General features: G+C 55.2%; 1 protein-coding gene across 1 annotated transcript in view; it reads right to left on the minus strand.

The window, feature by feature from the left end:
- Positions 1-21061, minus strand: part of COL27A1 (collagen, type XXVII, alpha 1) — a 124647-nt gene that overhangs the window by 55265 nt on the left and 48321 nt on the right. The window contains exons 14-22 of the mRNA XM_012721232.1: positions 16187-16240; positions 14035-14079; positions 8610-8663; positions 7922-7966; positions 4880-4933; positions 3854-3907; positions 3297-3350; positions 545-598; positions 277-330 (exon numbers count right to left, since the gene is read on the minus strand). Coding sequence (XP_012576686.1) covers positions 277-330; positions 545-598; positions 3297-3350; positions 3854-3907; positions 4880-4933; positions 7922-7966; positions 8610-8663; positions 14035-14079; positions 16187-16240 — 468 coding nt within the window. The remainder of the gene's footprint in view (positions 1-276; positions 331-544; positions 599-3296; positions 3351-3853; positions 3908-4879; positions 4934-7921; positions 7967-8609; positions 8664-14034; positions 14080-16186; positions 16241-21061) is intronic.

The raw sequence follows: 21061 nt of genomic DNA on the forward strand, positions 1-21061 counted from the left end.
CTTTGGGTCTAAGCAGGCCTGGGTCCGTCTGCAAAATGGAGCCGACAATTCCTGCCCTCCCAGATCAGTGCCCCATAAACTGCATTGCTGTGAGCCGAAACAGAGGTGGGAGCTCAGGAGAAGACCCAGGGCAGTAAAGGTGCAGGGGAGGGACCCCCTTGCCAGCTGGGGGGCAGAGGTGTTCCCCAAAGGGTCACAGGGTATAAGGCAGGAATAGCAGGAAGAAACTGAGGTGGGTTTGGCCTATGGGGGCGGTGGGGAAACAGGCAAACTCACCTCGGGCCCCAGCTGCCCGGGGGGTCCTGGCAGGCCTCGAGATCCAGGCTTACCCTAGTGAGAGGGAAGCAAAAGAGGTCTTACAAGTGGTACCTCATCTTCATTACAAGCTAGCAACCCCCCCAAAAAACAAACAAACAAACAAAAAAAACAAGCTAGCAACCCTCCCTCTCCCCCCAAACTTCCAAGCCAAGGAGCCAGCCCTGAGGACTGTGGCCTCTCTCAGCTGTCAGCTTCTTCAACTGTAGATATCAGAGCAGGGACTCACCTTCACACCTTCTGGGCCGTTCTCCCCTGGGGGGCCAATGTCACCAGGGAATCCCTGAGTGGAAGCAGAGAGCAGGCGTCACCTAAGAGGACTGGGGAGTATTAATAGCACAGGCCTTAGAGGGGGACAGCTCGGGAGGGCCATCCAGGTCCTGAGAGGGACGTGACCCTGGGTAGGTGAGTTAACCACCTTGAGCCTTCTGTCCAAGTTCCATCCTAGCTCGCTCTAAAACAGGGTTTCTGGTACCAGCCCCTACACCTCAGACAGTTGCTGAAAAAATGAGATGAAAACATGTAGGAAAGTACTTAGCACGGGAACAGACACACGCAAGGAAAGTGGACCTGGCTCTGGGCAGTCAGGACCCCACTCTGCTCATTCCTTGTTCTCCTGCAGCTATATTTTTCGGGGACTGCTGTGACTTTGAAAGGGTTAAGGAGTGTTGACCTAATTGATCTCAGCTCTGCTTACCAGAAACTGAAATTCCTACTTTACCGTGGCCAGGAAAGCTGGATTCTGTCCCATACCACCAATGAGGTCTTCCTGACAAGGAGCAGACTACCTTCCCTTCCAGCCTCCTTTTGCTGTGCTTCAGGGCCCCACAAATCACAGATGTCTTTGTGAAATTTGGAAATCAGTTACCCCATCCCCCAAGGTCTGCCCTTCCCTGTCCCTTTAATGGCTTCTAATCTGGGGTCCAGGCTGCTCAGCTTGGCTATCTCTGATTGTTAGTGATCACCAAAACACCCATGTTCCCATGGTGTGGGCTGACCAGCACAGGTTAGTATGGGAATATCCCCTCCTTTGTTTTAGATGTAATGCCTCTAGTCACTTGGCCTAGATCCCCACTTACTACCCTACTACTCAGTTTCCTCCAACAAGAAAGCCAACTTCTTTTTATATGAATCCTTCAGACTAAAATATCTCCTCCCATTTGCGTTCCAAATGACTTTTTTTCTTCTTTTTTTGACCTTTTGGGAAACTCTGTTAAATTTCAGCTTAAACACCTTCTCACCCTTTTCACTGGCAATAGCCAGAAAGGTCCTGAATGTGAAGCTAACAAGGAAGTCAAAGCTCCTTGCCTATTTCTTTAAATCAAAAGTTTCAAAATCCCATTCAGCCACCAACTCACTGTGTGGCCCTGGGCAGACTCCTGGCCTCTCTCATTTGTAAACTACTGACTAGCTCACAGGATTATTCTGAGGCTTCAAGGGAATAATGTGAACAAAGTACTTAAGTTTGGTGCCTGGCACCTAGTAAGCACTCAATAAAAATCTGCATCCAACAGGGTTTTGGGTACCAAGCCCTGGGAAAACAACTTTTCCTGGAGAGGGGCCACCTCCAGGGAGAACTTGGCAGTTGGGAAGCTGATCAAATCCTCGTGCTCACACACAGATCCATCCCCTTGATGAATGGCAGCTCATTCTTGGGGGACCTGACAATGGGAGCTCCCACCCACGTCTCTGGAAAAGCAGGCAAAGCCCAGGAAGGCGCTGACATGCTCATCAGCTTCTGTCTGCAGCTGAGCTGAGCCATTTCTGGATACTGTCAGCCAACCAGACAGAGCCGAGATGTGAGAGGCAGATCTCGGCTTTGTCTAGGACCCCAGGAGAGGATCAACGCCACCTCATTTGCTACAAGCAGCACAGTGACCCAAAGAGAGTCACTTCCCCATGCCGAGACTCGGTGTCCTCCTCTGTAGACCAAGAGGAGGTTACGGTGGGGGTCATGGCTCCATCACAGTGTGGTGGTGGCAATTCAACAGGGTCTCACCCCAAACGCACTGCACAGCCTCTTGGCACAAGGCGGCGCCTGATATACAGGCAGGAGTACACTGTCCACCCTCACTGGCCAGACTGCTGGGAAACCCAGACTCTCAGAAAAGTCTTTTTCCAGTGACCTGAGGAAGGAATAAGGGCCGGGAAAAAGCAGCCAACTCCAATTGTCTAAAGATAGGACTGCGTCATGGCCAAAGTCAACACAGCGGAGTCAGAACTTGCAGCTTTCAGGAAACACTCCCTCATCTGTGCAGGGGATACCAGCAGTGATCTCTGGAAGGATCTGGAGAAGCCAGCAGAGTCAGGCTTTTGCAGCTGAGACCTTGCGGAAAAGGCCAAGGAGTTGAGTATGTATGTATGGGGGGAGGGGATTCTCTGGCTGCAAGGACGATGCTGGGTAGACAAGAGTCTTGGCACTGTTCACTCTGTCCAGAGCTAATCCCCAAATTGGGGAGTGGAGAATGGGGGTGGGCGGTGTCAAGAGCTCAACCAGCTGCTTGACTCTGCTATATGTGAATGTCCTTCCATAAACATTTACATGCCTATGCTAACCATCACACGCATCAGAAACTCCCGGGGCTCCAATAAATCACCTCGAGTTATTATAGCATTGCTAAATCTAGCCTTCATTGGTTCCCATTCTTCATTCAGACACCAGAACTTTACCTTTGCTCTTTATCCCAGCAGCAGAGAGCTCTGGGCCCTCAACTCTTCTAGGGTGCTTGTGCACAACTGGAGGAATTCTGGGACTCAGAAAAGTTTGATTTTCAAACTTCAGGGTAGAGAATGTGGGAGCCCCTGTTAACAGCAGCAGAGCTCCGAGGCTTCCTGGGGTCTAGGAATTTCTGTTCTCGGTTTCATCTCTCACTGGCTGTGGGACCTCAGGCAAACCTCTCCCTTTCTCTGGACCTTGGTTTCCTAAGGACAGCAAACCCAGTCTGAGTTGCAGCCCATCAGAGAAGGGGAGCACCACATACCTCAGGTCCAGGGGGCCCGGGAAACCCCAGGGATCCTTTGTCTCCAACTCTGCCCTGTGGAAGACAGTGGGGGAGGCAGGTAAGTGAGGGCCCACCTTCCAGCCACTCCAGCATTGTCGTCTGGCTGTGGGTAGCTGGAAAGTTCAGAAGTATGTGAATGAAATGTGTCTAAACAAAGACGGAGAGAGAGCACAGTTCAAACCCCTTCTCCTACAGCAGCCATGGGGCCTTGGACAAATCACTTTACTTTCTGGAACCATCTACATAAGGAAAGTATTGACTCTTTAGTTCCCAACATTCCTGGCAGCCTTCAAAGAGCTACAAGGGACAGCGGACGAGGCCTAGGGGGTCCTGGATTTGGGTGGCAGTGCTGCAGACTGATGTCTGGCTGTGATGCTGCTGAATTTCTGTTCCCCTGAACCTCTATGTCCTCATCTGTAAGTGGGTGACTCCACCCCGCTTCGCTCCTCTCCCGGGGCTGCTGCAGAAGGTGCTTCCAGTCACAGTCCCTATTTGGAGAATATGAGGTTTGGGGTCTCAGAGCAGAGAACACTTACCAGTGGCCCTGGCTTTCCCCGTGCTCCTGGGAACCCTGGCAATCCCTGGCTCCCCTGGAAAAGACCCAGAGCAAGTTGATGAGGAACAGAAAGTTCCAGGGTCACCTTTGCTGGCCTCAGGGCTGGAGAACACCAGCATTCTGGGAAGCAGGTTAGGAGTGGGGGATGTGCTCCTTCCTCAGTTTCCCGGCTTACAAGCTCCCACTCCGCCCCCTGTGGTTGGATGCAAAGGTGGACAGCAGCTCTGTCCTGGACCGGTCCTGGAACCCAGGCCCCTGGGAATGCTGGAGCTGCGGGGCTCAGCAGGAAAAACAGCCAGACCTGTGTGGCTTGAAGCCCCGAGACACTCAGGCTGGGTCAGGACAGTCACAGTCGGGATGGGGGAAGGAAGAGGGAGAGCGGGCCAACATCTGGGCTTCATTGACTGGCTGGGGGAGGTCCAGATGTGGCCACATGGTGCTGGACACAAGCAGAGAGGAGCTGGCCTCGCAGGCTGCTGAGCCCAGCAGCTAATTAGGCAGGCTGGTCACTCACTCTCATTCCTAAGCCTCCCCTGCTCTGTGTGGAGTTTGGGGGACACTGGCTGCTCAGGGAAGGAAGGGGCACTTGGGGTGCAGACTCTGAGAGACGCTGGGTCAGGGCGTGCAGAGCTGGCAGGAGGCATGCGGGCCGGCGGGCAAAGCCACGAGGGAACAAGGGTGCAGGGGTGAGGGGCGGGACAGGACGGTGTGATAAGGTCGGGCTCACTGGTCTGGGGGCCTGCGGGAGGAGTGGGGACTTGCAACCCAGGCTTGTTTGCAATGCAGAGCTCAGATGTGCCCAGCGTTTGGGAGCAGTGAAGAAGAGCCTGCGAGGGGAGAGCCTGGGGCATTGTAAAGCCAGGCGAGAGATGAGGAGAGTGGACCAGCGCAGAGAGGCAGGGTTGTTCAGCAAGAGGCCTCTCGCAGGTGGTGGGTCTCAGAGCGGGAGGAAAGGCAGGACCAGGGCAGAGCAGGGCAGGGGCACGGGAGGGTCTGCTGCAGTTACCTTATCTCCTTGGAATCCGGGATCTCCTGACACACCTGCAACCCCTTGTTCACCCTAAATACACAGCAGCAAAGAGGGTTACATGGGGGCCGCATGGATACCTGGAGCCTCCCCACGTCCAGACCCACTGGCAAGGTACAGCTTCGCTGAGGCTCTTCCGACCAGCAGCAGGCTTGCTAGATAAAAAGCAGGCCCCCGGGGGAGCCTGGGTGAGGAAGGTGGGCCCTGGGGAGGGGGGCGCCAGGCCCGCCCCTCTGCACATGTGTCTGGGTTTGCTCATTTTGCTGGAAATTGCACTGACCAGCTAACCTGCTGAGGTCACCTGGCCTTTCCTGGTGGACACACTTGTGAGCCAAAGGGGCTATTTCTGGATCCTTTGACCTCTGCATCACCCACTGCTATCAGGGGAGCGTGGCCCACACCCTAGCAGTGTGGCTTTCTGAATGCCTGTGTCTGATGCTCTGTATTGTTCCCCGCCAGGCTCTGAGCAGTCCCTTCTTCCTTCTGTGAGAGTTTCTATGCCAGCAATCATCTTCGGTCTGGTTCCAATGAGCTGCTTTTAATCAGCTAGAGCGGGAGAGACCAGATAGCCTGAACTGTTAAGACTGTATGTCAACAGCAAATAAAAGGGCCCGAGCTGGATCTGGGTGTTTCTTTTCCAAGACGATGTCGCCGCTGGTGACACCAGGTCTGGCCGTCAGGGGTCTCTTTTGCTCCCTCATGCTTTTCAGTCACCCGGTTGAATGAACTCGGGGGGTTTTCTCCTGAGGGTCAGCACCCCTTCACCTGGCATCCCCACTTCTGGCTTTCCAGTGGATGTTACCAACTGTGCGTTGGTCTCAGACTCAGAAAACATTCACAGCCCTGACAACAGTTGGAAGAAAGAGGAGAAACCCTAGGAAGAATGGGGCCTGGGATGACCCACGTGGTGCGGCGGGGGCCGCGTGGTGCAGAACTTCCTTGGTAAAACAAAAGCCAGAATTAAAAAAAAAATTTTTTTTTTTTCATTTACTTTGGGTTTCTGATTTGGAAGAGCCTATATACATCCCAGAATTATAGGCAACAAGTCAACAAGTCAACAAATGTCCTATTGTCCCAGGAAGAGTAAAGGAGGGTTGGGGGACCAAAAAAAAAAAAGTAAAAGGCACCTAAGAAATCCGGCCAGTGGTTTGGAGGGAGCTGAGCCCGGAGCAGGCCCGTGGGGCTGCAGAGTGTGGCCGCGTGCAGGGACGGAGCCAAGTGTGTGTAAGTGGGAATGAGGCCAGGCTGGGTCATGGAAAATCTGGGATGCTGGGCAGGATGGCCACGGAACATGACGGGGAGGGCCGGGGAGCAGGGGAGAGGGGCGAGCAGGACCCCATGCCTGCAACGTGAGCACCCCTCCCCAGTCCAAGGACAGAAAAGAAATATCTTTTTCTTTTCTCCTACTTCTTTTTTTCCAGTCCCAAAGACTTCTTTGATTTTCCTCAAAACTACGGGCAGGAAAATCATTTCCTCCTCCTCTCACCCTCCCACCCCCTGCACGAAGCTTTCCATCTCTAAATGTCCCAGGCACCCCAGTCAGCCAGCCAGCCGAGTTCTAAGTAACACATTTATTTCCATGTTCCCGAAGAAGAGCGAGCCGAGGCCAGCTCTGTAGAGGGCCTGTGAAAAGCTCACTGCCTCCACTCCCGCTTCCCTTCTCTCCCCTCACCGACTTTGACACTCCAGAGGCGTCTCAAACCTCAGCGGGAACAGGCAGTGTGGGGAACCCCTCCACCCTCGGCACAGAGCCCCGGCAGCACCACGGATGGGGGGCTTTGCCGGCAGCAGGGCAGACTCAGGGGCGAGCTGGGGGCTCAGGTGGGTAGAGGTGCCAGGGGCTTCCTCTGGAGGCTTGGGCAGGAGAGCAGGAGGTGGAGGGGCGGGGAGCAGACAGGGAGAGGACTGGGCTTGGCGTGCACCTCTGGCTGCCGGGGGTGGGGGGCCCATTTCAGCTCAGCAATTCTAATTTTGTAAGATTCCAGGGGTCTCGGCTGCTCCCACATTAAATCACTGGGGTTCCTCTGATAGATCTGTTTCCCCAGCTATGAAATACAGGCACTGGCCTGCAGCCTGGTCTGAGTCCCGTCTCTGCTCAGAACTGTCTGGCTTGGGGGGCTTCTGATCTCCTGAGGGCTACAGGGGGTTTAATCCATGAGGAGTGGTCAGATGCTGTCATCTCTGGTACATGTTCCTGTTCTCCGCTTAGGAGCAGGGAGACACCTGAAGACAGGTGCTGAGGAGACTGGGTATGGCTGAGCAAACTGCATGCGGCCTGAAAGCCCTTCTACACCCTTTTGGGGTGTCCGCTTTGCCAAGAGACTAAGGCGGGGGAGAGAAGGAAAAGAGCCAGAGGATAGAGCACAAGAAGACCACGCCCTCTTTGCCCCCAAGTCTGCCCCTCAGATCTACGTGACGCAGGCCAGGTGGTGACCCAGACAGGTGATGGCTCCAAGTCCCACCTCCCCGCCTCCAGCTCTGCTGTGACATGGGGACACAGAGTTCAATGGCAGATCCGTGCGGAGGACACAGGCTCATATGTGTGCCCTTCCCCGGTGACGGGGAGGAAGCAGGTCAGGGCGTCAGGCCGCCCGGCTGCCTGCTGCATGTTCTCTCAGACCCAGTGCTCTTGGGGTCAGTTTCCCATGTCCAAGCCAAGAGGACTGTACGGATGCATTTTGCCCAGGCCTGAGGGGTCATCCCTCGGAGGCCGTCCCCCCTTCCCTCTTGTGTTTCGTGGCTTCCGGATGTAGGCTTCAGATTTGTTCTCCGAATTCACGGATTGGCTTTGCTTTACCCTCACTGGTATCTCAACAGACCCCAGGTTTTATCTGACCAGGGTTGGTTCCCCCGGGTCCATCTGCTGAGCATCACCAGAGCCACACGAAAGAATCTAGGAGGGGAGACTGGGGGGACAGGCGGGAGGCGGGAAGCGTGCGGGGAGTGAAACTGGCAGTGAGCAGCCGCAGAGGAGGGTCTGCATGCAGATAAAACAGTGCGATAAGGGCGTATTCAGATCACCTTATCACCTTTCAGTCCGGGCTCCCCCACGTTCCCCATCAGTCCCTGCAAGACAAAGGCCGGGCCCAGGGGTGAGGGAGCGCCCATGTGTCTGAAGTCAGGAGGCCTGACTAAGCCCCCGACTTGCTGCAACCTGGTCCCTGATGCCCTATCAGGACCCCATTTTTTCATGTGGAAAAGGGGGCCATGACCCCCAGCTTCCAGGGAAATGGTGTACACTGGAGGAGCACGAGTAAGGGGCAGTTACTTGTGAGCTAGAGGACTCAGGACAAACGCAGCACGGAAAGGGATCCCTGGGGAGACGCTGGGGGGCAGGGTCACGCGGATGCCAGGCGCACGGGTCCCTGCAGACTCAGCCAGTCTTTCTTCTGCCAGCCACCCGGGCAGGGATGTGCCGAGTTTGCCGGCGTGCATTCTAGTGTCTCTGCCCCCAGGACTTCAGTGCCCTGAGACCGGAACCACAATCAGGTTCCGGTGCTCAGCTCAGGACCACTGCCCATAGAGATGGCTGCCATAGAAGGCGCCCAGAGGGCTGGTTCTCCGACCTGCCACCCTCCAACCCGGCACGCTCGAGTGTCCACCTGTCCTCCCCTCCCCTGATGTTGTGTCAGGTCACCCTTCTGAGCTGGAGTGGGTCAGGGGTACCTGGCTGGGATAAGGCCCAGATTTGGGGGTGGCTCCAGCTCACCTTCATGCCCTTGGGTCCTGGGTAGCCAATTGGGCCCAATGCTCCCATGTCACCCTGGGAAAAGAGAAAGAGGACAGCGTGAGAGGGGCCCCCTGCAGCCTGACCTGGCAGGGATGCCGCCCTCGGTGCCTGAGGCTGGGCTTCCGAGGATGCATCCCTGCTGGACTGGTCAGGGAACTAGGGGTGCTCGTCTATTTACCCCCCTCCCCCCGAAATGCCAGAACAAACTTCACATAGGCCTTCCCCAAGTTCATGGCTCGATTGCTGCCCATCCCACCACCACTTTCTCCCATTTTGTATTAGATAGATAATGAGATCTTGGCCCGGTTTAGCTTTACAGCCCATTTTGGCTAGGGGCTCGGAGCATTTCATGACCGTCTTGGATCTCGCTCTCCCTCTGTCCAAGTGCAGGACCAACAACTCCTGCCAGGCCTTGCTGCCAAGGTTCACCATGGCACACCCGACAGTCTTGTTTCCCAAGCCTTGCTTTCTGCTCCCCAAAGCTCAGCCACTCCTCGGGAGCTTGTCCGTCAGCCCCTGCCACCCCGAGTGGGAGACAGACCCACTGGCTAAGATCAGCTGGTAGATCCTGGACCACAGGTGGGAGCACAACTCAGATCAGAGCTCACTGTCCGGGGCGAGCGCCGCGGAATTCCCAGACCCCGGGGAGCCAGGTTCCCTTGGCAGATGTTCTTCACGGAAGGTTCCAGAAAGGTTGACACGCACAGCCCCAGTGCAGACCACCATCAGACCACCTTTTCATCTCTGTTCAGCTTCTCCTCATCATGTGATTTGGGGCGCTCCCCCTCTCCACAGTTGCTATGCAATTATGAGGTGAGCTCAGCAGAGAAGGGAGTGTTGGGGGCAAAGAATCCAAGCTGTCTGGCTGGGGGAGGCCAGAGTCAGGGGAAAGTCAGCCCTGAGAGCCCAGAGAGTTGCCCTGGAGCAGACCCTTCGCTGCTTGCCCTCTCTCCTTGCTTTCCTGGATGCAGGGCATGGCGGGTAGTCACCCAGAGTTCTCTGTGGTCCACAAATAAACAGGGTAGGCTGTGCTAGGTCTGCTGGCTCCAAAGGGGCCCAGGGCTTGGGCAAAGCACAGAGGACCAGCCAGCAGCTTTAGAGCACGACTCCTTTCTGCTCCAGACTGAAGGCAGCTTGCGGGGTGGGAACATGATTCAACGTTGGGATGCCGCTGCAGTCCCATATTCCTGAACACACTTGCCATCTCTGCAAACTTCTCCAAAGGGGTGGAGAGAGGGCAGGGACCTGTGAAGGCATCCAACCCCGGGGGTTGCAACCCATGAGCCGTGGCCTCTGGGTTCAAGGTGCACGGAGAAGGTGGAGGATTGCTTAGGACAGGCCTAGTTCTGAGGCTATAAAAGTATTTGCAGGAAGAACAGAGAAAACTCCAGGCCACATTCCCCCCATCCAGCTGGCAGTGCACCAGTCTGCTCTGTGCCGGACAGACACCCTCAAGGGCAGCTTGGCCACACGACGCACAGAATGCTGTGTCCCCTCAAGAAAGAACAAGTAATGGATCGTTTCCACTTTGACTAAGCTCCCAGATACCATCCCGCACTCTCTGCCTTTCCTCTGGCTGATTCCCACCAAGAACATGACCAACCACATCTGCAAGCACTTAGAGCATGTTAGACACTTTGAAGTTTCATCAACCCCTCTTCAATGAGATGACCCCTGGCGCTGTGCCAGGATTGACGCTGGCCGGGGGGCCACTCCCGGGCAGTTCAGCGGCTCTGTGACGTCAGCATCACTGGCCCCATCCCATCTCATACACGAGAAGACGGAGGTACAAAGCAAGAGAGGTGGAGGTGCCCTGTGCAGAACCCAGGTCTGTCTGTCTGTCCAGCTCTGTCGTCCATATTCCTAAGTCCCCATGTGTATTCCTGTCACAGGCCAGGACAGGCTTGGGAACAAGAGTGAGTGCAAGGCCTGTGGTACATGCTGGCAGGTTTCCTGCCTGGGGTTTCTGGGCACCCCTGTAAGGAAGCCCAAGCAGCTTCTAGAGCCCGTGAGCCACAGCAGAGGCGCTATCAGGGTCCCTCGCTCACACACCAGGCCTTCCCGCTGCTGTAGCGGGGACACCCTCGGCCACGGGCTCCCATACCCATACTCCTGGAGCAGCTGCCCCCCATTGTCTCTCTGCCCACACGCTGACCCCACAGGCCAGGCCACGCCCTGACATGGCTGTCCCTCAGTTCTGTCCATGCTAACGGCCAGATGTGGGTGCCACATGGCTGCCTCCTGCCTGTGCCCAAGGCAGTGCTTACCCCGTGTGGCTTAATGAACGGGGAATCAAGAAACCTGCACTGGCTGCAGGCAACAAGGCCTCTCTCCAGACACTCTGGTGTCTGGGGACCCCCAGTTCCGGGGGTGGAGACCTGGGCACTGTGGCCAGTCCTGCCTCTGTGTGGTTTGAAGAAGCCCATCCCTCCCACGAGCGTCCCTGGCACGGCCCGGGCCACTCTCTCACACCTGTCTCCACTCGGCGCAGGTGGCATCCGTGTAGTGTGGGGGTGCAGTGAGGGTGTGACCCGAGGCGGGAGCTTCACCTCTCGGAGCCTCCGTTTGCAATTTGGACAACGGTAACTCTCTGAGCTCAGGGGCCGCTGTGAGGATTCGCCACTTAGCACAGCGCTCAGCACAGGAAAGTTTGGTGAACGCCAGCTACGGGGGATCCTAACCTTGCTTCATGGGCAAAGAACTAAAGCCAGATGCCCATTCAGTGACATAACATGGTGGACAAGCCCAGTATATCCCACATGCAGGCTTCTGGCCCGACATCCTATTTCTTGGGATCTCATTGAATGGAAGAACCAAACTTCCCTCTGTGAAAGAGGCAGAAATCTTTGTTTCACAGATTCTGGAGTCAGCCACTTTTCTTGAGGTGCAGCTAGGGATTTCATTCCTCAGAGGGGGCTATTCCAAGACAGGAGGGGGCCACAGTGGCTTCATGGGGTCACAGTGACACGAACCTGGATGGCAAGTCCACCCAGGTGAGCTGGGCCTCAGCGCCTCCATCTGGGTGGCCAGGCACCGGCCTCCAATAAATACCTCGAGGCTCACAGAGCCTAATGTATGTCAAGCGCACACAGAGCAGACAGACGCGCCGTAACTGCAAGTCTGTCCTCCCGCGCCCTTCCTCCCGGCTGCAAGGACCCAGAGGAGCAGGGGAGTTTCAGCTCCGTCTGATGGAAATTGCTTTCACTGACTAGACAACAGGCCTTGAATAAATCTGAATCGCCACTAAAATGATTATCAATACGTGGAATTCCCATTTGCTCAGCTGAAAACCCACATCCGCTGGAAAGCCGTAGCTGACTCACCATCCCTCTTCCCCTTGAACGCCTGCTTAGAAAAATCCTTTCCTCTCCAACCTTTTGGGAGACAAATCTTTCCCCAGGCACAGAAGTAGCTGGTCCTAAAACTCCAGGGTAGGAGCGGGTGCCGTGGGTGGGGGAGGGCCCTGGCCCAGGAGCAGAGTGACTTGGCGGGCTCAGGGCCAGGGCGACACTCCCCACCCCTGCCGCCACTCAGGCACAAGGCACAGGGCGAGAGGGAAGATCACCTTGGCAGCAAAGGGAATTTAAAACCCAGGAGAAATGAGGCCAAAGAGGTCAGGGAAAGACACAGGGCAAGAGAGAGACTAGGAGGGGGTCCCAAGGGGGCTGGGGGCGCAAAGACTGAGGGGGGGGCCCAGGGCTCACTGAGAGAAGGCAGGAGAGGAGCGCCAGGGACTGGGAGTGGGGAGCCCTGGCCTCCGCTCACGCCTCTGTCCTCTCTTGCCTTGTCGAGTGATTTGACCAAAGGTCAGTGTTCCCATCTGGCAGATGGGACTTTCCTAAGAAATACTACACATGGGGCTGCCAGATGGAGCAAAGGAAAACACAGGATGCCCAGTTAAGCTGGAATGCCAGGTAAACAGTGAAAGCTATTTTAGCATATTTAATAGCAGTCGAAATTCAAACTTCACCAGGCATCTCCTATTTTATCTGGCAACTCGAGGGCAGCGAGCAGAGGGAGCCAACCTTCGGGATGCGGGATGTGACCTGAAGAAGGAGCCTTGGGAGGAACACACAATCTCCGGCTCTAATCTCAAAGAGCCTCTCCCCAGGGTAGGGAGATGCCTTGGGCTCCACGTGCAGGAAGCCTTGAACAAGGAAAGCTCTGTTCACAAGGGCTGGGCTCCCGAAGGAGGGTGCTTCCCACACCCGGGTGTGCCAGTAGGATTTTAATGACCCTCTGACCAAGAAGTTCCAGAAGGCTCTGCTGTAAGCGCAGAGAAGGTGGGTCTAGAGGCCGCCGAATCCCCATGGCCTCAGGTTCACTAACTCTCATGGCAGATATTTCTTTTTCCAAAGCATCTAGGTCAGCACCTTGTGCCAAAGAAGGTTCTCAGCAAAGGACATCAGGCATGACAAATGAATGACTCAGGTGTTGACATTTTGTCAGGAGACTAGGAGGAGGCGAGGCTAACTGGGACAGGCTGATCTGACCCTGGACACCCCACCTGCCTGGTTTTGCTCCCAGTGCCCCTAACAGGAGCACTGGGGCCTGTAGGTTCTCCCCAGCACTGGCCTCCCCCTGAGTAATGAGAACCCCCCAAGGTGCCCCTGGCACCTTCTCCAGCCTTCCTCTGTAAAGAATTTCTTATGGAATGGCCAAAGCTGGCAGCCCACTTGTAAAGCGAGGGAATGGGTCTACGTGGGTCACTGTGCAACCCCAAACCCCAGACTGACACCCACGAGGAATGGCCCAGCACGCACAGCAGAGGGAGATCAGTCACAGGGGAAGCTCCAAGTCATTTCCCAGACTCATGGCCCTTTGAACAAAGCCCAAGGTTGTGGCTCGCCCTCTGAAGGTCCAGTGGGGGTGAGTCTAGCGCTCCATGAGGCTACCCCAACCTGGGTAGAGTCACTCAGATGCCTGCCCGCCTTCCTGCCACCCTATGTACAGGCTTCCCCCACTCCCGGGCACTGTAGGGTAACAGCAGTGTTCATATACCCAAATTTCCCAGTCATTGTGCTCAGTCCCCACGCCCCATTTAATCTTCACTCCATCTGAAGGGAATTCTACCATCATCCCCATATTTCTGACGAGGAACAAAGGCTCAGAGAAAGTAAGTGATTTGGCCTCGGTCACACAGCCAGGACGTGGCAGAGTATGACTGGAACTTTGGTGGCCTAGCTACCGTCAGCGCTTTGAAGGAAAGGATGGAGACCACTGGAGGCCACTGGCTCACAGAAGGTAGTGACCACCTGAGGTCACTCCCCACAGCCCCTTCCCAGACAGACCGGTCCTGGAGTTGGATGAGAGACGGGCCTTTTCAGAACCCCCTGCAGGATTTGTCACTGGTTGGCCATATTCACCCAGCCTTCCCCCACCCCTCAGGCACCTGAGTACTTACAATGAGGCCGGGGACTCCGGGGGGCCCTGGCAGGCCAAGTTCTCCCTGAAAGTAGAAAGAGATCATGGTGGTGATCAGCCCTGCTCTTTCTGGGGTTCACTTCTTGCTCCCCATCTCTTGTGCAGGCATCTGGTGGCATCTTTTGAAGCTGAAGTTGACTTCCTAGGGCTGACCTATGACTCCCTTATCCTGGCCTGGAATTTGGAAGAAACCCATCAGTTTTTGCATTCCTAACATGGGAGGTTGGGTCCTAATGCCAGAATCTTCCAATCATCAGCATGAAAGGATGGGTGGAATCTTGATCATGAGAATAGAGGCCTCTCCTTGCCCACACATTGTAGATGGTAAACCTTGGTTAGTGTCTTCCCAAGGCCAAGAGCAAAGTAACAACTCAGTGGTGAAGGCTTCCTCCCTCCCTCTCTCTGTCAATAAGGGCTGGGGTGCTTCGAGAGCCCCTCACCCCACAGGAAGCTCTCAGTGTTCAGTGTTCCACCTTCAGGAGCCCTGGAGGCTGGGGGAGTCAGGAAGGGCGAATGAGTGTGGCAGCAGGCAGGATTCCATGTCTTCGTCTCTAAAGGACCTTCAGTTGTTTACACCAGGAAAGACTGGTAGGACTTGAATCAAGTTCAAACAGAAAAAGTGTGACTAAAAATAGGAGGCACTAGAAAGGATAATTATCACTGAGAATTGCCAAGGGTGGGGGTGTCTTCAAGGCTCCTCAGATGGGACATCACAACTACAGCCCTGGAGAAGACCAGGCGTTGGTGGGGAGTAGCTTTCTCTTTCTCGTGTGAAAACTGAGGCCCAGGGAAGGTAAGTGACTTGCCCAGGTTTGGCAGCAGTGGTGTGGCAGAGCTGGGGCAGACCTCGGGCCCCTTCCTATAACTCCAGCCCATGAGTACAAAGACCTTCCCCAGGGGACGTCTAGAAGGACACCACAGACAACAATGGTGAACCCTAGAAGTGACATTTTGAAGTGACATTTTGGGAGGGCCGCTCACCTCCTCGCTCAGCCCAGTCCCAGCGTCACTCTCAGTCCCTGCACCTCTCCCTTCTCCACAGCACCTGGGACCCCGTCCGCCCCACCCACCTCATTCTACCCTGTGGGATAGGCTGGGGACCTCCTCGTGGGCGCCTCGAAGCAGCAACCAGGCCCCATTATTGCCTCTTACTTATAACCACTCTGCCCAGAGGACACTTGTCTGGGCAGGACTCTTTCCCTGCCCTGTTCATTTCCTTGTCCCCACAGCCCTTGAGACTATCACCCTACTTCCCAAATTTACAGAAAAGGACACAGATTCAAGAGATCAACTGATTGGGGCAAGTGGCGGAGCAGGATCAAGCTCGGCCCAGCTGGCTCTGTCGCTGTTTCAGCCTCCAGGGTCCTGGGGGGCCCATCTCAGCGGGTGGGCTCAGGGAGCATTTGTGGAATGAAAATTAGCACATAATCAGGTGCTGACTATGGACGCAGCAGCCACCTCTGCAGAGGGCACAGCTGGACACAGCTGCTTAGGCAGGAAGATCCGAGAGAGGGGTGGGGTGGGGGTGGGGGGACATGGCAGGTACTCCAAAGGGCTCTGGACATGGACTGCACCCCCAGATGGGGAGCAAATGTACTCTTCTGCCCAAGCCTGGAGCTTGGACAGGAGGAGCAAGCAGACTCATCCCGAAGGGCAGGCTGACCTGGCTCCTCCATAGGCCTCTGATTATTTACAAACTATAAACATGCCTGTGCTGGAGACATCTTTAGAGCTCCCTGCTCCCCTCCATACAGGGCTTGCAATCCCGCCGGCTCCCCCAGGCCACTGCCAGCCCACAAACACTGTGTAAGAGCGTGGCACCCCTGGCCTCCCCAGTGGGGAGGGACTCAAGAACTCTCCCCAGTCCCTGCAGTTGGGCACAACTCGGGTTTTGAGAGCAGGGGCTCAGAAGGCTGGTCAGCTTTTCTGGGGGCCGGCAGGGCACACATAGTGGACAGGAGCCTGGAGCTCGGTGCAGTGATGCAATTTGTCCAAGGGAGGCCAGGCACTAGGGCTCAGGACTCAAAGTGACCCAGGTCTGTCTGACCCCAGAGCTTGACTTCAGAAAATCGATTGTGCATTTGCTCTGCATCTTTTTCCTGTACCCACCAAAGCTTTACAGGCATACTCACGGGGTTTCCATCCAGCCCAGGGGGGCCTCTTTCCCCAAAGTCTCCGGGAAATCCCTGAGGGCGTGAGAAAGACACAGCTCTTTAGCATTTCTGCGCAGGTGGCTCTGATCAGACCCCCAGGGCACACGGGTCTTGCCTACACAGTCTCACTTCTTGGTTTGGGGGTCTGGGCAGATGGGGTCCTGAGTCACAAACATACCACACACAGAACTCAAGACCTGGATATTGTGGAAGGGTCCGTGGCCAGCGAGGCTTCTTCCTACATACTCAGAGTCTCTGAAAAGACCATAGTACCCAGGCTCTCAGCACAGAAAGGCCAGTACCTCCAACCCACACCCCCACTCACCCCTGCCTGGGACACGGCCTGCATGCAGCAAAAAGAACATGAACCCATGTTAGGAAATGGGGCCTTGGCCTGGGCCAGTCACTGATAAACTTAGTGTTTTTGTTTTTTCTTAAGACTTTTAAAAAATGTATTTATGCATGTAAGAACTGGGGTATAGACCAGAGGTGCGGAAGATGAGAGGAATCAGAGACACCAGAGGTAGAGTGGAGAGAAGAACAGGCAGATGGACTGAAATGCACTTCTGAGGGAAACAGCGGGGAGACAGGAGAGGTCTGCTGTACCATGGTGGGTCACCTCCCTGATCAGGGATCGAACTTGCGCTGCAGTGGCTGCGGATAGCTTCGTAGTGCTGTGCCACCACAGAGGTCCTGATTTTTTAAGTGTTTGAAGAATATCGCTTTCTCCCATGGGCCTCAGTTTCCCCACTGGTCAAGGAATGGAAGGCCTCTGTGGAAGGTCCTGTTCAGACCTTCTGTGATCGCTGCTCAAAAATCACCTGATGGAGTCATGATCCCCATTTTACAGATAAAAAAATCGAGTCTCCAAAAGAATAAATGTCAAGGAACACAGCACCCCAGCCACAGGTGAGCTTCAGCCGCTAGGAGGCCAGGCCGCCCACCCCAGCAGGTGAGGCCCCCACCCTTCCCTAGCCACACAGCCCACTCTCTGGGCATTAAAGAAGGTTGGAAACACATACCTGGTTGGGGGCTGGGGCTGGGCGAGGTAACGCTATTCTACTTCTAAGGGAAGAGAAAGTCCTCAAACTTGGAATTTAGGGACGCCTAGTCTCCTTCCCTTCTTAAATTCAGATTGTTCTTTTGACAGGGGAATTCTCTAAAAAAGCAAAGCATATGTTTTTCTGATCAAACGAATGCCTGAGTTGTTCAAACAGCAAAGATTCCTCAAGGAGGACCCTGGATCTCCACTTCCTTACTAACCACAAGTCTAGTGAGTAGACCAGAGCGAAAGACCAAACTGGAAAACAGAACTCCAGTAACAGCCACTTTCTTGTCATCTATTGTCATGTACACAATACATACTGCTGAGCAGAATCTCAACTATGTGTGTGCCCAGGTCCTCACCTTGTCCTGCCAGGAGCCCAACCCCCCAGCCCCTTCTCTGTCAGAAAGCTTTTTTTACATCAAAGGGTGGGGGTTGGCATTCACCCGACAGGAGGACTGGCATCAGAATTCAGATGCCCAAAGGACACCGTGAGGACATAACCACGAGATTCGGACAAGCAGGTCACTCTGCCTGCAGAATCTCACTAGGCTTTGACATCCGCCCTGGAGGGGAAGTCATCAGTCCTGTTTAACAGATGGGAACAAGGAGGCTCACAGAGCTTATGTCACTTGGTCAAGGTCAAAAAGCAAATCTGTGGCAGAGCTGAGCTCAGGTTCACCTCTGTGGACTCTGCCAAGTTCATGTGAGCTGTACATGGGCAAACCTGGCATGTGGAAGATGCTCGAATGTGTGCCCAACTAGATTCAGAGGGAGACTGTGTGTAGGGGGTGGGTGGGGGGTTGTGCAGGCCCATCTCCAGGTCATCTGACTCTAAGATTCCTTTCCCTACATCTTTGGGGTCTCTCCTTGACCCCAATGCAATCCCTTCTGTCATGCTGTAAAGCAGATCCTCTCACCTCCTGGGACAGAAGCCATCAGTCAGGTGGGCTTTGGTCACAGGGACCTTCTGATGGTATTGATTTCCCACTCCTGGTCTTTGAAAGTTGGGGTGGGGGCCTGACTCCCAGGAAACAACGGGGTGGGGTGGCACCTGACTGATTCACACAGCCCACAGGGGCAGGATGTGAGAAGTCCAAGCTTTGCTGTCCAAGTCCACTGTCTAGAGACTGCCCGAGACAACCCTTGGCTCCCCTGTGGGGCGTGACCTTGGGCAGACCCTCACCTGAGCCTCTGACCTCCTCTGTCCCAAGTGTGTGATTGCCTTGTGCCATTTCACCTGGCCCAACCCTCTTCTCCAGGCCCAGGAAGGCCAACCACCCTGGGGTAAGATGGAGACCCTGACAACACCCTTCTTTCTGGGTGCCCATTCTGCATTTGATGCCCAAGGTAGTCACACCCAGCCTCCACAGGCAGGGCTGAACTCGTGCATCTGCTTCCAGAGGCTACTCTAAGCTGCCCCAAAGACACTCACACCTTGTCCCCTGCTTCCCAGAGCAGGCCAGGGCCAGTGCTGGCTGCACCACCCACAGCCTCTCCAGGCCTCCGCTGTCCCTGCTGTATGATGGGGAAGGCCAAGGATGAGCTGAGCTGCGGAGGTATGTGGAGGTTTGCAGCATTGCAGGGGCATGTGAGCAACAGGAGAGCATCAGAAAGGCTGAACTTCAAAACTGGGTCCCTTCTGCAGACAACACACAGCCCACGCATCGCCGGAGGTGACGATGGTAGGCCAACAGCAATGAGAGCAATAGTCCAGTGAGGAAGTGGTATTATCAGCCCCAGTTTAGAGAAAAAGAAACTGAGGTCCAGAGAGGTCAGGGAACTTGTCTGAAGTCACACAGCTATGGAGTAACTGGGATATGCAGGCATTCTGACTCCAGAGCCAGACAAATAGAAAAGCCTGTCATCTCAGAGGGCTCATCAGACCCCGGGTTCGATGCACAAGAGAACAGCCTGGCTGAAGCCCTGAACACTGCTTCTGCTGCACAGAGCCCGTGTGCTGCATCGCCCCAGGAATCTGAGGTTTGTTGTTAAGAACGTAATGGTTGGGGGGGGGGGCGAGGGGAGACAGCAGCTTTAAAAGTGCTGGAACGAATCTTTGATTTCATCCTATCAAAATATTTGGCTAGAAAGACCCTGACAACCTCAACTCTTAGCACCTTCCTGAGCCAACAAGGAGGAAGCCCAGAACATGCCCCGGGCTCCAGCCTCACACTTCCACTACGGAGTGCCTTATCCCTTTTCTGACTCCTCCCAGGGCCCCTCTGGATCTCAGAGAGGCAGCCACAGAGCTGGACATGGGGCCCCCACTTCCACCCGGCTGCTCCCTCTGTCTGGCCTGGGCACCACACGCCTGGCCAGCTAAGCCCAAGAACTGCCCACAGCAGCCTGGCCTGTGGCCCAAGGAATGAGCTCGATGCCCTGCCGGGGCCCAGCTACATGGTTTCTCCACTTCCCCAGGTCAGGGAGACCCCTGGGAAACCGGACACCTCTTACTTTGAGCAGAGCAAGGCTCAGGAGGAGACAGACCAGGCTCCAGGATGAGATTCCAATTCTCTTGTGAGAAGTCAACATGAAGACAGTGGTCACCGCATCCGAGGCAGGATGCCCAGGCCGAGGGTCAGCTCACCCATGTCCTGCCTCTGGGGTAGGCAGAGTGTACCCCGGTGGTTTATCCAGAGGATGGGGTGTAGGCACAGGGGCACAGGGTGCCTCTGGGATCAGAGTCCTGCTGGTGTCACTAAGACAGCACTGGGCCTCAAGTCAGTCCTGCCCAACTCACCTGGCAGAGCGGAGCTGAGATGCCCGGGAGCCGGGCCCTGGCACATGCCAGCTGGGGTTGGGGCCTAAGTGGGAACACTTAATAACCTCTAGGAAGAGCCCACAGAAGGAGCTTGTGACCTCTTAGCAGTGTTAGACTCTCCAGAGGCCTCCCCGGTGCCGCAGCAGGCTTGAGCACAGCATTGCAAAGCTAGTGGGAGCCACTGAAGTGTGAGTTCGATCCCTGCCCCAAAGGTGACCCACATGGCGCAGCAGACCCACTCGCCTAGCCCACCCACTGCTCCCCTCAGCAGTGTACTTTGCTGATCTGCAGGCTGTGCTCCCCGCGCTGTCTCTGGCGAATCCTCTCACTGCCCCTGAATGTCTGGCCTGTGCCCCAGTTCTGTATGCACAAATAAATACATCTTTAAAAAAATAAAATAAGATAAATTCTCCAGACTCGGGATGCTCCCTCACAATTGCACCCCTCCCACTGCACTTGAAGTTCATGTTCTCTCCCAGATGTGTGTGCCCCAAATATGTGGAGGAGGGAAGACCCTGAAACTCTCGGCTCCCTCTTCTACTGATCCTCAGATTCTCGGAAGCCAGAGACCTTGACCAAGTCATTCAAGTCTTGCACCTTGATATGTTCACTGTACAGAGACCATGCCCAGCCCTCTGGAGGCTCCCATGAGGGAGAAGGGGCAAATCCTCCATGGGTAACTTTGAGGCAGGGTGATGGAACAGGGGCCTGCTGAGATAACCTAAAAGAATCAACAGCACCCACTCTGTGACTTAACCTTCAGGAAAACAGACCCAGAGAGGTCAAGCCATCGAGAAGCAGCCATCCAAACAGGAAAAATGACCGCTGCTAGTATTGAGCACTGACTGTGTGATTTTGTTAAGGGGAAGGCTGTCCTATAGGAACTCTGCAGAGTTTGGTGGACTCCACCTCCCACTCCAGTGATCGGAAACTACAACTCCCAGCAGCACCAGGGAGAGAACTGTGAGGACCCAAGGGCGGGGCTAAGCAGGAATTCTGGGACTTTGGGGGATAAAGAGGAAGCCATTTTCTACAGTGCACTCTT

This window comes from Condylura cristata, unplaced genomic scaffold (genome assembly GCF_000260355.1).
Source record: "Condylura cristata isolate star-nosed mole 26May11 unplaced genomic scaffold, ConCri1.0 scaffold00006, whole genome shotgun sequence".
In the NCBI taxonomy this organism is placed as follows: domain Eukaryota; kingdom Metazoa; phylum Chordata; class Mammalia; order Eulipotyphla; family Talpidae; genus Condylura; species Condylura cristata.